Source organism: Ceratotherium simum, chromosome 14 (assembly GCF_057802395.1).
Source record: "Ceratotherium simum simum isolate JZ-2026a chromosome 14, ASM5780239v1, whole genome shotgun sequence".
NCBI classification, from domain to species: domain Eukaryota; kingdom Metazoa; phylum Chordata; class Mammalia; order Perissodactyla; family Rhinocerotidae; genus Ceratotherium; species Ceratotherium simum.
In genome coordinates this window covers 25,394,311-25,409,957 of record NC_141913.1, presented here as the reverse complement: position 1 = coordinate 25,409,957, position 15,647 = coordinate 25,394,311, and the positions used below count along the sequence as shown (strand labels likewise).

General features: G+C 37.3%; 1 protein-coding gene across 11 annotated transcripts in view; it reads right to left on the bottom strand.

The window, feature by feature from the left end:
* The window catches only part of DTNA (dystrobrevin alpha), a 353,310-nt gene that overhangs the window by 45,413 nt on the left and 292,250 nt on the right, over window positions 1-15,647 (bottom strand). For 7 of the 11 annotated variants that reach the window (XM_087439125.1, XM_087439119.1, XM_087439123.1 and 4 more), the window contains one exon: window positions 14,104-14,193. The exons of 2 other annotated variants lie outside the window; for them this stretch is intronic. In XM_087439125.1, the coding sequence (XP_087295251.1) occupies window positions 14,104-14,193 (90 nt within the window). Of the gene's footprint in view, window positions 1-6,072; window positions 6,166-6,731; window positions 6,810-14,103; window positions 14,194-14,219; window positions 14,553-15,647 lie in introns of those variants that run through there. 2 more of the 11 variants (XM_087439129.1, XM_087439128.1) reach the window with 2 other exon arrangements.

Sequence of the window (15,647 nt, the reverse complement as noted above, 5' to 3'; positions counted from 1 at the left end):
CCTACCTCATAAAATACCTCATGGCTTGTTGAGAGGATTCCCATGTGAAGTGTTTAGAGCAGTGCAAGGGTACACGGTAAGACTCTATGGGAGTATTCTTTTTAGTCTTATCTCTAAAAAGCAGGTAATACTGTCTTGGTATGACCATTTTTACACTATCACCTCCTTATCTATAAACTAGCATTTTGCTCAAGAAAATATGATTTTGGGTACTGGCCAGTATTCTAGGTTATACCAAGAAGAAGAAAGACAGTCTAATTGAATCAATCAAGGATTTTACAGAAGCAATAGATGGTCTTTACATCTCTGATTTCCTAAACAAAGGAAGGAGTGAGCTTAACAGTGACAGACTTCTCTTCTTTCTCCTTGCTCCTGTATGCAAAGCTACATACTGCCATGAACTTTTAATCAAAACGTCCTTTTTATGCAATTTATCAAGTAACATGTGAGACCATGTCCCATTCTGAATTCTTTATTTTGGCACATTTGGAGAAAGCATACTCTGAAGTTCATCCATTCAACAATATTGATGAACGTCCACGAGCTATCAGTTCATCTCTATCATATTATAATGGACAGGTTTTACAAAATGGGATTTTAAAATCTAACTTATTATATGCCTTTAATCCTTGTCAAAATTAAGTGAGGGACTAACATTGAGTTATTCCCTTGTGCCCAGTACTACGCTAGTAATTTACATCAATAATCTCATCAGATTGGTAGTGTCACTCTCATTTTCCATGGAAACTTAAAATGTATTAGAATCTATCACAGGGAAATGAACTCTTCCTAAAATTAATTTGTCATCTGATTATGCTGAGAAGACCTCTGTGGGTACAAGAAGTGGGTACAATGCAGCCAATGCAGACATGTGCATGGTGGTGTGACATTCTTCAGATTTATATTTCTAGGATTCTAAGGAAATATCTTTCTCAGAAGTCTAGTTCTATAACTAAAGCTCCTAAACATTTTACTGAGGACAAGGAGCAGTGTTAACAAGGAAATGAAAACTCATATAAAAGAGACATTGTCAGTAAATACATAACAATTTCTTTTTTCTTTCAACAGGTTGCAATAAATTTACATTTTCCAAAATCAATAATATTTACTGAAAATGGTCAATCAAATCTTAGCCTACACATTAGAAATATTAAAGGCATACAATTCAGTGGATTCAGTGTTGAAGTGTGTTATGGACTGAATTGTGTCATCCCCCTGTCATGTGTTGAAGCCCTAACCGCCAGTACCTTAGAAGGTGACTGTATTTGGAGACGGGGCTTTTCAAGAGGTAATTAAAGTTAAATGAGGTCATAAGGGTGAGGTCCTAATCCAATATGACTGGTGTCTTTATAAGAAGAGGAAGAGAACTAGGGATGTACACGCGTAGAGAAAAGGCCATGCGAGGACACAGTGAGAAGGCAGCCACTGCAGGCCAAGGAGAGAGGCCTCAGGAGAAATCAACTCTGCTCGCACCTTGATCTTGGATTTCCAGCCTCCAGAACTGTGAGAAAATAAATTTCTGTTGTTCAAGCCACACAGACTGTAGTATTTTGTTATAGTAGCCCTAGCAAGCTAATACAAAGAGGAAAAGACCAGAGAGCATTAAAAAATGTTTTTTTTTCTTGCCCAGTATCACTTTCAGGTTTTTAATTTTGCCCCCCATCAGTTGCTTTTGCCACATCAGTGAATTTCTGGTGCTCGTCTTTATCCACGTTCACCACCTCTATCTATGTCAAGCTTAATACTCCACTTTTTCATCTACTTTATACTCTAACACTAAATGTTCAATTTAAGGGCTAATTTATAATAGGCGATTTTTTAATAGTAAAAAAGGTTTTCTGAGGACTCCTAACAATTTTATTCAGGGTGAGAGGGAATTTTATACCTATAGCACTGTCAATATCCTACAACATCAACAGATGTTTATTGGGCACCTGCCATGTGCCAGGCACTGTGCTAGGCATCAGATATATGGTGATGAACAAGTCAGAGAAGGTCCCTGCTTCAAAAGGGGAAGGTAGACAGTAAACCAACCAGCCAACCAACCAATGATTGCAGTTATGGTAAGAATGAAATAAATAGCATGCCATGATAGAGATTAATATAGGAGACATATATGAGGAAGGGCTTTTAATCTGAGATTAGAAGCAAGAGAAGGACAGTGCATGTGTGTGTGGAAGGAGAGGGCAAGATTAAAATGGGGAAGAATGTTCTAGGCATAGGGAAGAACTAGTATCATGGCCTTGAGGCAGTTCTAGGAATTGTTTTTAGGAATTGATCAAAAGCTGATATGACTAAGTATTGCCCTTCAGTGGGGGAACCCCCTGAGAGCTGAGGCTAAGAGACAGGTAGGCAGGAGCTAGATCATGCACATGATTGTAGGCCATGGTGATGGGTATGGAATATGGATTGTAAACTAAGTGAGGTAGGAATCTATTAAAGGGTTTTAAGCAGACAAGCCAATAAAAATTTAGACCTTACATATGAAACTCAGAAATAGGCATCAAACATACAATTTATTATATTTGAAGAAAACATAGAGGCAAAACAAATTTTAACCTGGTTAATTGAGATCAGAGGTCACTAACTAAGTGACAGCAATCGCACAACATCAAAGTATAGACTGTAGCATTTAACTGTACCCCCTCCCTCCCTGATGTAGTGCACCTTTTCAGAGTTGAAATATGCCAGAGGCTTCTGAATGGTAGGTATCAAGTATATAGTTATGGTAAGAGTTGGAAGTTCTGGGCTGGTTTCTGACCCTTTGGTCTGTCTGCTACAGTCAGTCCCTATAAACCACTAGCAAGCCCAGGCACTTGATAAGCTTTAGGGAGGGCAGAAAAAGCTCTCACTATATTATATTTTGAGACCCCTCCTCCTCCATTGGAGAAGGTGCTTGAAAACCATTAAGGCTTTTAAAACTTCAGTGAATTAGGAAGACAGCAGGAATTCTCCCTTGAGCTACAGTTTATTTATTTGGCTTATCTGACATCAGAACCAACAATGACACATGATTCTTTAATTTAGCAGCAGACTATTTACAGATGAGTCAGTTTCTCATTGCGTTAAGCAGTTAATATAAGGAGAAGGCCCCCACACAGAGTTAATCAAAAGCATGTATGAATAATTACAAAAACAAAGGTTTTAATCAAGAACACCTATTAGGTTCCTGTTTGTAGACCATCTCACGAAAAGTGCACAGACAAGGAGGATGAGGAATGGCACGGAAAATAGATGGGACCCAGTGTCAGAAGACTTGCGTGCAAGCTCTTGTTAGCATGTGACCTTGGATAAGTCACTTAATGTCAGTGAGTTACCATTTTCTTGTCAGTGAAATGGAAATAATAGCATCCAACCTTATAGGGCTTTGATGAGCAAATTAAATAATGTGTGGGAAAGGGCTCTGTAATTTTTGAAGCACTTCCTAAATGTAAAATATATTATTCATATTCTGGCTGCTGTGATGAGATACAAGAGACCAAAGATAAAATTCTTGCCCCTTTGAAGCTTACAATTAAAATTAGAAATCACAATGCATAGAACTAAATACATAAATGTTAACTTATTAACAACCACCATTCCTATTCCTAGTATGTGCTCAAATATTGGTTAAAATGAAATAAAAATAATGTAGTAGATTATGCAATTTCAGGAAATAGATACATGGTGGATGCGGCGTGGAGGAGTGTCCAGAAAATCTTTCTGGAGGGCATGCGTTTATGTAAGTTTTATAAGAGGCAATATAGGATAGTGGTTATGAGCTTGGGATCAGGTGGAAATGATTAAAATCCCTGCCCCACTGTTGAGTAGCTACGTGACTGTGGGACAGTCAGGTAAACTCTCTATATTGATACCTTTATTTATCTATAAAATGGGGATGATAGTATTTACTCTACAGGCTTACTCTAAGGACTAGTGGGAAATTATGTAAATAAAGCTTTTAACACGGTGCTTAGCATAAGGCAAGTACTTTAAAAAATGGTAGCTATTATGATTATTACCATTATATATCTCACCATAGTTGAATGATGGTAAAGCACTGTAGCTATAATGATGATAAAAGAGGTGAGAGATCACTATATTACTTCTATAATCATGGTAGATGTGGGGAATTGTTGTGATCTAATTAAACAGAAAGGCAAGAGAAGGAAAACACAAGAAATTTGAAAGAGAAGCTGGAATTTTTTAAGGACAGAAAAAGGCTATGAGAAATATGGAGGGCAGCATCTATTGAAACAGTCTGCTTCATTGATCAGTCTTAAAATCTGCTTTGTTTTCAAAATACAAATCACATCTAGCTTTCATCAAGTAGATGTAAGGTGTCTCTACTGAGACAGTTTTACTGTCTTAAGTGACCATCAAGTCAATATGATTTATCACTTGAGTAGGGAAAAGGGCTGGTAGTGACAGACTCCGAACTTTCCTCTTCGGAGATTTCTTTGTTACAACTTTAATTAATGGAAGGTCAAACAAGAGTGGTAGAAATAACCAGAGTGTGCTTAGAATTACGAGGAAGAGGACACAGTGTGAGATCACATCATTGCCTTCAGACATGATTGAATCTATATTGATTATATTCTTCTTTGAAGATTACCAATGTTTTTTTTCCCTTGTAATTCAGTGTTTAGTTCTATTGTTTCAGCTACCATATAACATTGGGGAACCAAACTCATTGGGAATAAGATTAAAGCAATCACTCTTTCCACTTGCAGTTTTGAGAGGTTCAGATGTGAGAAAGACGAGGAACAGTTTGATCTACAAGCTTGGAAAATTTCAACAAAGAGATGGGCTTAGCTGAAGAGCGCATTTTATCGCCCTAAAGAGTAGGATATGGTATAAAACTAAATTAGTACACTGGTTATATATTTTTAAAAAAACAAATTAAGATAAATATGTAACTATTAAAACAAATAAATGTTCATCAATGTATCACCTAAAATCATCTCATGTACTAATCTTGCAAAAGTAGTTCCAAGGTGTCAAAAGCAGGAAACAGTCAAGGGAGGAGAGTTCTAGAAACAAAATGGCTAACAATACCAAGTGGTGAGGGTGATGAGGACAGAGTAATGGCCATTATGTGTTTGAGGGATGCTTTCTGTGAAATAGTAGAGGAAAGGGGTCAGCTATTTTAAAGGGAATTTAACTCACTGGCTCACTGAATAGTTATAACTGCAAAAAATCCACGGGCCCTTAGTTCAGAGAAAATTAGAGTTATTAAGCAAAACTGACATATTTCTAAGGAACTGGTTTGCTAAACATGTTTGCAAAATAGTAGTCTAAACTAGGCTGAAATATATGATAAATATATAGTCTGTCCATTTATTTTCATTCAAATTGCAAATGTACATTATTATTAAAACCAAGTAACTTTAACCAATGGGTGGAATCTCCTATGTCATGTCATAATTAAAACAGAAAGAGAAAAACTTTATGAATGCCTTTATCCTAATACATAGGGCTATCTGAATTCACACATTTAACACATCTGAAGGTAAGTTTTGCATATTCTTGGACTTGAAAGCAAGCTTTATCAGATGGCTACCCAGAAACACTTGTAAGTAACAGAAGAGTTGAAAGACAACTTCTCCCACTATTATCATTGTTAAGGGAATGATTGCCATGGTATGATCCCATCCCATCACTTTTCCTCTTTTGCGTTTCTATCTTAAGTGAATGGAGCATTGTTCTCCAAATCAGCAGAGGCATCCATGTCCTTGGAATAAGACAAATTCTTGCATCCCCATTATGTGGTAACTGGACATGCCACATGTAACACAGAACTGACTTGTGGGACCCAGACTCCTGCATCCATCTGAATGTTAATATTTAGGATGGCACCCACCTCTACAAGTTAGCCCTTTAACTAAGATAGGAACAAGGATATGAATTCTACGGTACATTAATGGGAAGTATCCAAACTCACATCACAAAAGATGTCTTAAGTGACTCAGTTAAAAGTGCCTTAGAGACACGTCTGGCATCCAGTGACTTTGCCCCTTGCTGAGGCTGCTTGTCAAGAGATCAGACTGTTCCCCTCTCTAAGGACAGTCAAGCAGCCAAACCTGCACTAACCATGATGGGTTGTTCCGGAGCATGTTGACATATAACCCGATGAGAACATGTTCATCAGCTAGCCTGTCTGCCACATTCAGGCTGTACTGTATCCTGAAACAGGGCAGGAGGAGAGAAAGGGTGTTGTCAGGAGAGGCAGAGAGAAATAAGTGGAGCAGGTAGGAGTGAGTTCGTGGTAGAAAAGGCATTTAGAAAATCAAGCAAGTAAAGGAAAAATAAGTGATGTTCTGTGAAAAATACAAGCAAAATCCAAGCAAAGAAATTCACAATTCCATTGCACTAACTTTAAAAATAAAGACTTCCATTTAGGTAAATTATCTTGTAAGAAAACAGATTTGCATTCTTCAAGCCACTAAGGCCGAGAAACTCATCTGTACAGTAAACGCATTGAAATGGGTTGCAAGCAAAGATTAAGTATCCCTTGGAAAATCAAATCTGAAGCTTAGTCATTTTTAAAAAAGAAAAGGAAGTCAGGAAAAGTGGAGAACAACACAGATGTATCTACTCAAAATAACTACTTGGTGCTGTTAGTGGGGTTATAACAGAGCTGCTTTTACTCAATCAAAGATGGTCTTTCAAACGCAAAGCATTTCTGACAAAAGATCTCCATTTTTAGTTTAGTTAATTCAGGGTTCCAGTACACTCTGGCTTTAACTTACCCTTTGCCCTTCAGAAAAGCTGGAGCAGCCCTAGCCAGCAGTTTGTTCTGCTCTACTTCACTGTCCTTGGGAGGAGAGCTAGTTAATAAGATGGGAAAGCCAAGAAGAGCGTAAACACAGCAATGCATTCAAGAATAGAAACTGGCAACAGAAACTCCAAGTCTAGATCCAAGCGCCATTTGGACAGCTCTCTTATTACTTTGAAATGTTCAAGATGTTTTCAGATTTCCACAGAGTTGAACTAGGAGTAGAAACCTGACCTGAGAACCACCATTACAATTACACAAGCCACCATGATCTCAGATTTTACCTCTGCTATTTGCTTAACAAATAGATTGCATATGCCTAGACAGAATGAAAATTCATTCAACATTCATTACAGACTATCACAAAAACAGTCCAATAGGTCCCTATGTCCTGCCAGCCTTTAGATCCCACTCAAGAAGTTAACTTCTCCAGCCTTCCCTATGTTCTCCAACTTTCTGTGTTGAATAGAGACTGGAAAATTACCTAGTTAGAGACTGTTGTCATATTAGCAGTGCTTTACTACTTCAAGCACAAGTCACCTGACCTTGACTGTGAAGCTGCAAAGAAGACTTTCAGAGAAACAGAAAAATAAATATTTGAGCCTTATAAATATATATTCATATTCCTTGTGTCTATAACTGGTGAATAGAGTCCCATCAAGATAGCAAATTCTTATCATTTTAATTCATTATGAGGAACACTCACTTTATTTAGTAATTTAAATGATGGTTTTAAAAGTTTAAAATGTAGTTTCATTAAAGGACAAATAGAAATATAAATAATAATTAATAAAGTGTGGCCAAGCCAAAGTCACCCAAGATCTACTGGGCACGCTTCACTGGGAAATATGGTATTGATTCTCAGTACTACAGTTGTACTTGTAATGTGCTTAAAGAGAGCTTGCTCCTTCATAGGTTAAATTTGCCCTGCAACACTGGTGTACCTAAAACTATTACCACTCCCCTCCAGCCCCCCACGGAGAATACAAAAATTAACTGTCCAACTTTGTTTGCATACCAAGTTTTTAATTACTGGGATTGAAATTATGAGGTTTTACCACAAACTTGCCCAACTTTTCAAGATGTTCTAAATCTAATATATATATATGTACTTAGGTATATAATTATATATTAGAATGGCTTGTAAAGTAGTTAACATCTTAAAAACTTTACAAGTTTTAAGGATTTACTACCAAGTACCACTTTTTCAGAACATGATGTACAATAAAATAGAAATTTATAACTGGGTATCATATTAGAATTATGCACATTATAATTGGAATTCCCGTTTGCTAACAGTACATACTATAAGATTGCTTAAGTAGTGAGGTTTCTGATAAATTTAAAATCAAATTTGATTTATAAAGAAAATATCTAGTAGAGAGTAGGCACTTATGTTTGTTGAATGTATGACTTGACACAGCTTTTCAGGAATGTACCTATTACACAAAGTATTCCTGTACTTAAAAAGTACAACTGCACACAAACAAAATTGACTTTAAAAATGAAATGATTAATGTTCCAGGAGAATTACTTTCCTGATGAACTTAATGATTTTTTTCCAGCATACTGATTTCCACCCTCTGAAACTATGAAAGCTGCCCATCAGGGCCAAATAGCCACCTTAGGTCGTCATAGTTGGCGTTTTCCCCATCATCCCACCAAAACAGCATTCCAAATCTTGTCTCCTGAAGCATATCCCTCTATGTTCATTAACCAGTAACTATAGTCTCCCTGCTGCCCAATTACCTCCCTCCAACTTTTTTTTTATAACTCAAGATTGATGTACCTACTATATATTATTGATTTCAGATGCCTGTAAAACCACTCAAAACAGTGTGTCAAATATCAGTAATTCTTCCCTCCAAATTAAACTATTTCCCTGCCTTGTTATGTTTTTTTGCCCCTTGAGTCCCAGAAATTGTGGTGATAGTTCCTTAAATCAAAAGCCTAATAATTACACAGGTACACAAGAAGAAAGAAAGGATCAGCAGGCCAAAGAAACACGGGAGAATCAACCACAAGGATGTGTCTGCTCCAAATTTCTCTGGTGAAGTCTTATGGGAGGAAGGTGATGTGTCAATAAAGCCCCAGAAGTGCTGTTCCACGGCCTGGTCACTGACTAGCCCTAGCTCTGGAGGGGCCCTGCTGACATCAGAGTTGTGCAGGGGCCAGCGGCAGGAAGGGAGCAGTTGCCCAGGTTTTCCTTTGGTGGCCTTATTCTTTCTTTCTTTCCAATTCTTTGGGCCCCTCTCTCCTTCTTATATTCCATTTGCCTGTCTCCCCTCATCTTTTTCTTCCTTCTTCCCAAGTCCCTTCCTCCCTCGAAGGAATGGGCAGATGTTCTGTATAGACTCTTTTCTTTCCCTCTTATCATCGTTATCTTTGCATTGGCCCTTGACTGGGTTGGTTTAAATCCTTTCATGTTCCTTTCCCTCCCCACATGAATTCTTGGGAAAACCAGTTCTTGGAAAATAGAGGAATTACACTATCTGCATTTATGAGTTTGTGGAAATAAACCATTTATTTCATTTTGCCAGAGCTCTTAATTTCTAGTGCCAGGAGCATTTTGGAGTTTTGGTACTTACTGTCCACATTGTTTCTGTACTTCCTAGAACTAGCCTCAAATTCTTTTCCTCATCACCTATTTCTGGGAAGCAAAAAATATGACCACGTATAGAGGAAGCCAAGTGCATGACAAAAACAAGAAAAAAAAGCTACTCTTTCAAAACGAAATGGATCAAGAGAGTTGACCAGGGTGGGGGTGGGGGGGGCAAGTTTCACTTAAAACTTGGGTCTATAAAGACTTTTCATGTGAAGTATCTTCACCAGAATTTCTTTGGGAGCTCTGAAAGAGCTTGAAGAAGGGAAGAAAAGTGAAAAAATTTTCTCCCGAGTTGTGAAAATAGTGACAATATGTAGTTTATTATGCTCTCTTCAAAGCAATATACTCTCATGATATTTTATAGAATAATTTAGATTTTTTTTAACTTTCATTTTGTAACTCCATAGTTTGCTTGCAGAAGTTAGGTAATATTTCCAATTTATTGGGGGCTTTGGGATCAAGCACAATGGAATCTACAGCCTTATTGAGAAAGGAGTGCTTCTGGCGGGTCGGTGCGTCAGAATGCAACAATAGCTTTCTCCTAACTCTAGTTCTAAAATTTTCTTCATCTTCTACATGCCCTGTCTTCAAATTTAAATGCATTCTTCCCTTTAACCTCTGAAACTGGGAACTACTTGGGGCTCCTCTTGACCCTGGGTGATAAATCTTTTCTAATCTGAGTCCCAAGGAAAAGCAAGGCTACCACCCCTAAAATTGTATGTGTATATATATATATATATATATATATATATACACACACACACACACATCTTTTTTTTATTGTTGTCATTTTCTTTTCACCAAGCCCTGGCCAATGTATAAGCACATCCCTCTGCACACATATTATCATTAATGGTTGTGGTGACAATCATACCCTGGAGGGTATGATAAGGTAAAATTTGAAGTTTATGGGTTCTGCTGAAAGAAAAGAGGCAGGAAATATCCCTTTAGATTATTTTTTTTCCTAAAAACTTCTTCATTTTCTCACCAATTCCTTTTTTAGACCTCCTCAAAATAGCATATAAAAGGATAAATGGCCTTCTTCCAAAATTTTTCATACACACACACACACACACACACACACACAATGACACAATGGGTTCTGGAAGGATAGCATAATTTCAAACTATTTCATATTTATTTATTTAAATTCACCCTGTAGTTTTGAAGAGTGACAACTGATGTCAGTATTTTTGCTTAAATGTAAACATTTTTCTGGCGTTCTAAGATAACAAAATCACACACAAATGCTCCCTGGATTTTTGCTTAAACCTGAAATATATTTTTAAAAACCACTTTTGCTTATATTGGGTTACTATATTAGCCCTGATGAAAGATTTTTTTCTTTTATTGAATATGAAAATAAAAGGACATATAAAAATCCTGGATGCAGTCTCGCAGAGCAATAATATTATATAAATAAATTATGTAAGGTGGAATAATTATTACCACAATGGCTAAATGGAAAATGATATTTGAACCGTGGAAAATTAAGAACAGATATTTTCATTTTTATTGATTCTTAAATAATTGATACACTTGTGTTGTGTTTAGGCTTGTGAAGAATGACCTGTACGGTTGGCTCCCTCCTTACGTAACTGTCAGTTGTGAATAATATTTGCTTCTCACTGTAATGAACACAGTCTAGTAATAAAGTCATCAAACTAATTTAAATACAATAAAAGCGTCTACAAGTCAGTTAGTCAAGAGATAATTTCTTTAAAAATTCTATTTCCCTTTGTTTTTCTAGCTTTCAATATCTTAGATCTGAAACACAAAATATCTGCCACATGCAAATCAGCAAACAAACCTAACAAATAACTTAGTTCTCAGTGGGGAAATTAGTTGTTATCAGTTCAGGCTGGCATGAAAGTTGAACCATCTTAAGCAGGTACCACGGAAGAAATAACAAGAATTCTTAGCTCATATTTGATTCACTGCATTTACTGTGTTGTCCTCCAGATATCATCAAGCCATATCAATTGTATTTTTGCCAAGAGAGTCTCTAGAAAAGTTTGCTGGGTACAGGGCATACACAGACAACAGCTAAACCAACTCTAGTAAGAGAATAAAGGTTATCGAGGTGATGAAGAAGCTGACTGTGGCTTTAATTATGCACTAACATTTTAGTATAAGAAATAGAGTTGAGTGTGAAGACCAGCTAAACTCAAGTTTGAAAAAAAAATCTAGCTTTATTAGTGGACTTCTGGGGCTACACGGAATAAAGGATTATCTGCAGAGAGTGACTATTTCAAACTTCATGAAATTTCGGACAATATACTCAAAAAGTATGAAAAGAGTGAAGAAATCTTCAGGTGGCCAATTTATAAGTTTATCTATTTTATGATGTTGATTTATAGATTTATCTGTTTTCCTGACTGAAAAGGGATGGGCTTTAATCTTAGAAAAAGTTAATCATGGAGAAAACTTTGATTTTCAGAAGCAAAGGCTGAATTCAGTACCTCAATTTTATTTCAATTCACTTTTGATTACCAAAGCACAAACGCTTAAAATTTAGTTTGAACATTTTAAGTTAGATTAAAAATCTGGGTTGTTAGGTAAAGAATGTTGGGGTAAGCCAAGTGTTTGAAAAAACTGAAAAAGACACAACGAATTAGCCTTTCTGTGATTGAAAACCCAAACCAATCAACCAACTGACCAACCAGTTAACCAACAAAAATAACTCACAAGTATTGCTCCATTGGGAAGACTCAGGATTTGGGAAGTGCTTAGGGTGGGTGGCGTGCCCTCCCTGTATGCAGTATTCAGCTGAACATAGTATTAGTAATTAACCAAATGTTATTGTGACAAATCAGAAAACAGCATACTACATTGCATTCAATACACTCTATGAGTCATAAGCAATTTTCTAATATTTTAGAGAGTGATAAGATCTAGATGCTACATAGAATAGCCAATGTGATTCTTTTTGGGAATGGTTACTACTTTAGAGGTTGCAACTATGGAAATACCTGTGAAACCTTTAAGTGATATTTCTGATATTGAAAGTAAAAGAATCTAGCCATTCAAACTCTCAGAGCATCCTTATTGCGGCTAATGAAGCAGATGGCCATAATCAAAGAAATTTATTTTACATAGGAAAGGACTGGTTAACTCTTTCACATAGACTAGGCAAGGATTTTGGCAAGATTTTTCAAAGTGGGCATGATGCCAACAAAGATAGCAGATACTCAGAGGCACAATGCCATGGGCAGTGAAGGGGAGAAAGGGTCTTTTGGGCCTGGCTGTGTGTCAGCCTTTGCAATAATATTTGCAATAATGATAGATTATCTTTCATAATCTTAGAGAATGTTGCTGGCCCATCATACATAGCCTTTGGAGCTCTTTTCCTAGTGGTGATGATAGATATCCATTGATCCAGCCATTTTTTCCTATAAATTCATGTATTTATAAGAAAACAATCTAGGTTTAGGGATAAAGTTATGATCAAGAAAATGAATGAGGTGAATTAGTGCATGAATTTTGTTATTTGACCCACATTGTACCTAACTCCTAACCAGGATTGAGCACACACACACACATACACACAGACTTCAAAGTTAATAAAAGGTGCCTTTGAGAATTCCCTCTTTTCTTTTAAGTCAGGGAAAAGTGAATCAAGTATATAGCCAGAAATGGATATAAGAATAGGGGATGTGACAGATGGTGGTGGCAACCAGAGTTACACACTTGTAAATCTGTGTGAGGTAGATTACTAGGATGTGAAAAGACTTCAAAGATACACCCTAGTGCCCACTGAAGATCAAAGTGGTATGTTTGTAAAGGACTCCAGGTGAGCAGCCAGGAGTTTGTAGCAAGGATTCTGGAGAAGTGATTTCAATTCATCCTCATTCTGCTTTATCTTTCTAAGATCTGTCACAAGACAAAAGACTGAAAACTCAGGCTATATAAAATATCTGCACTGCAGATATTAAACTTCCCTACTTTCCCAATGCTGCCTTAACACTGACCAACACCATTCTTAGCTTGTTTAGGTTTTAGGTTTTATCTTATTTTAAAAGGGGTAGTCAGGTGGGTAAGGGCAGAGCTCTAGGTCCTATTTCTTTGGTTCAGTTCCAGTCATAGGGAGAATAGGACTTTTAACTCATGCCTACATTTGGCATGATGAGTTTCCATCAACCTTAGTGTATGGACATAGTTAAGAAATAAACAATGGATCACCACCAGTATTATCAAGTGATAGAAATTAAGCACTAATAACATGAGACTGGTTTTGAAATCACTACTTCAATAGGAGTCAGACTGTCCTACCTGAGGGAAGAAATGGCCCAGGCCCAGGGGGACAAAAATGTATAAGTCCTCAAGTCTTTTACTGCAATATGGTTGAGTCATGTGACATTGTCCTGGCCTCAGTTAGTGGTAAAGATCATTCCAAAAGGCTCTTTAATTCAAGAGTCTAAGACATCACCATCTGGGGTCTTGCAAACTGTACAAAAGCAGAGACTCACCCAAAGAAGATCCAGCTTGGTACTCTTCACATATACACATCTCACATATGCTGGTAGGAGGCCATGAAACAAACAAAATAATTGGAAAAGAGAGGAAAGAGCTAAGAAGTCCAGCTCAAGTTGGAACTTCTCACAGAACCTCATGATATCCCAGAAGACTTCTGTCTCCACTCAGACATACTACAAGAGGATTTTAGTGATGGAGTAGAATGACTAGCAGTCTAGCTATGGAACTACTACTACAATTAGTGATTCAGGGTTGGGATACTGACCGTGCATGGTGGTCGAGCTGATTTACATACAGCTTTATGAGCGAATGCTCCTCAGCCACAGGGCTGGATGCACTTATCCCCTCAGGTAACCTGAGGGATTCAAACAATGAGACCTCATTAAAACCTCCCATGGACAGAGCAAGGCCCACTCAGAGAGGAAAGATGTTCAGTGTACACAGCTTTATTGAACAGTACCCTTAAAACAGAAACCAAGGCCAGTCTCCACAGTGATAGGAAGAACTGCAAACTTTAAACAACATGTCTGTGATTCACAGGGAACATTCCGAAAGGACTGAAAATGGGAAGAAGAGGGAAATGGTCATATTTTGGGTTAATGGGTACCATGCACCCTGGAGGAACCAGAACAGCTCAAAGTATTATAGGAATATTTTAGAGTAGAGGAAGCCATGTTATCCATCTAGACGCATCCACCATAAGCACCGTCCGAGCTGAAATGATATAAAATGACCTTCAGTAAGGATGGGGTCTATCTCTGCTTGATATTTGCAGAATGCAGAGCCTCCTAATAAAAGCACAACATCTTTCTTAACATCACACCAGATCTTCCCTAGATAGTGCACAAGCTCGTGTCTCTCATGGACTTTATAGTTTATGATTTTGTTTTAGGAAAGATGGTTACATTTGCTGGTGGTTCTGAAAAGGAGTGCTGAAAGGAACATACTGGGGGCTGAAACCATATTATTTCACTGTGGATGTTCTGCAGTTCAGCTGCCTCCTCATTGCCACTTGTTATAGACTTGTTAATTCATAGGAAGGAAAGACCATAAACTGCTATATTCTGTTTATTCTGCTAATTACAATTTTGGGGAACATCCTCCTCTCAGGTTCCTGCCGATGGGCAAATACAGGAACTCAGGGAAAAAAATCAGCAGTGTTCTGAGTCTCACTGTCTTTAAATCCTCACTAGAATGAACCAGGACATTACATTGAAACTGGTACCTCAGAAACCTCTTCAGGGAAAAGACGGATATGTTCATTTTCTGAAACATAAGGTTGTTTTTTTTTCCTACTGAAAGTATTTGAAATCTCTGTTAAACTACTCACTCCCATTTTCCTTACCTTTGTTTCTGCTTTTCTGTGAGCCTTCTACATGTATTTACAAAATAATTCTCTGGTGCTTTATTTGTGATATTTGTGATTGTGACATCTAACGCTAACTCTTAGAGAAGTATCTGATTCCCTGTTCTTTGCTCACATAGGAGTGGGTCTTGTGCTAAAACCTGAGACACGTATCCACTTTTTTTTTTTTTTTAAAGTTCTTGCTATTATCCATGAAATTACTTATGTGGAAACTACATGTCTAGGTTTGGTCTTCAGCCTGCAGCCTCAGGAACTCCAGAGTTCACCAAGAAAAGGATTCTTTCATATCTGGAGCTTTAAATTATGAGATGTTTCCGAAGTATATAATAACTCCCCATTGCATCTTGAAATTCCAATTTCCTGGCTTTAATGGACCATTCTGAGTGCTACGAAAGTGACTTTCTCAATGAACTAGAATGCATGTGTGTCAGTGGTAAAATTTA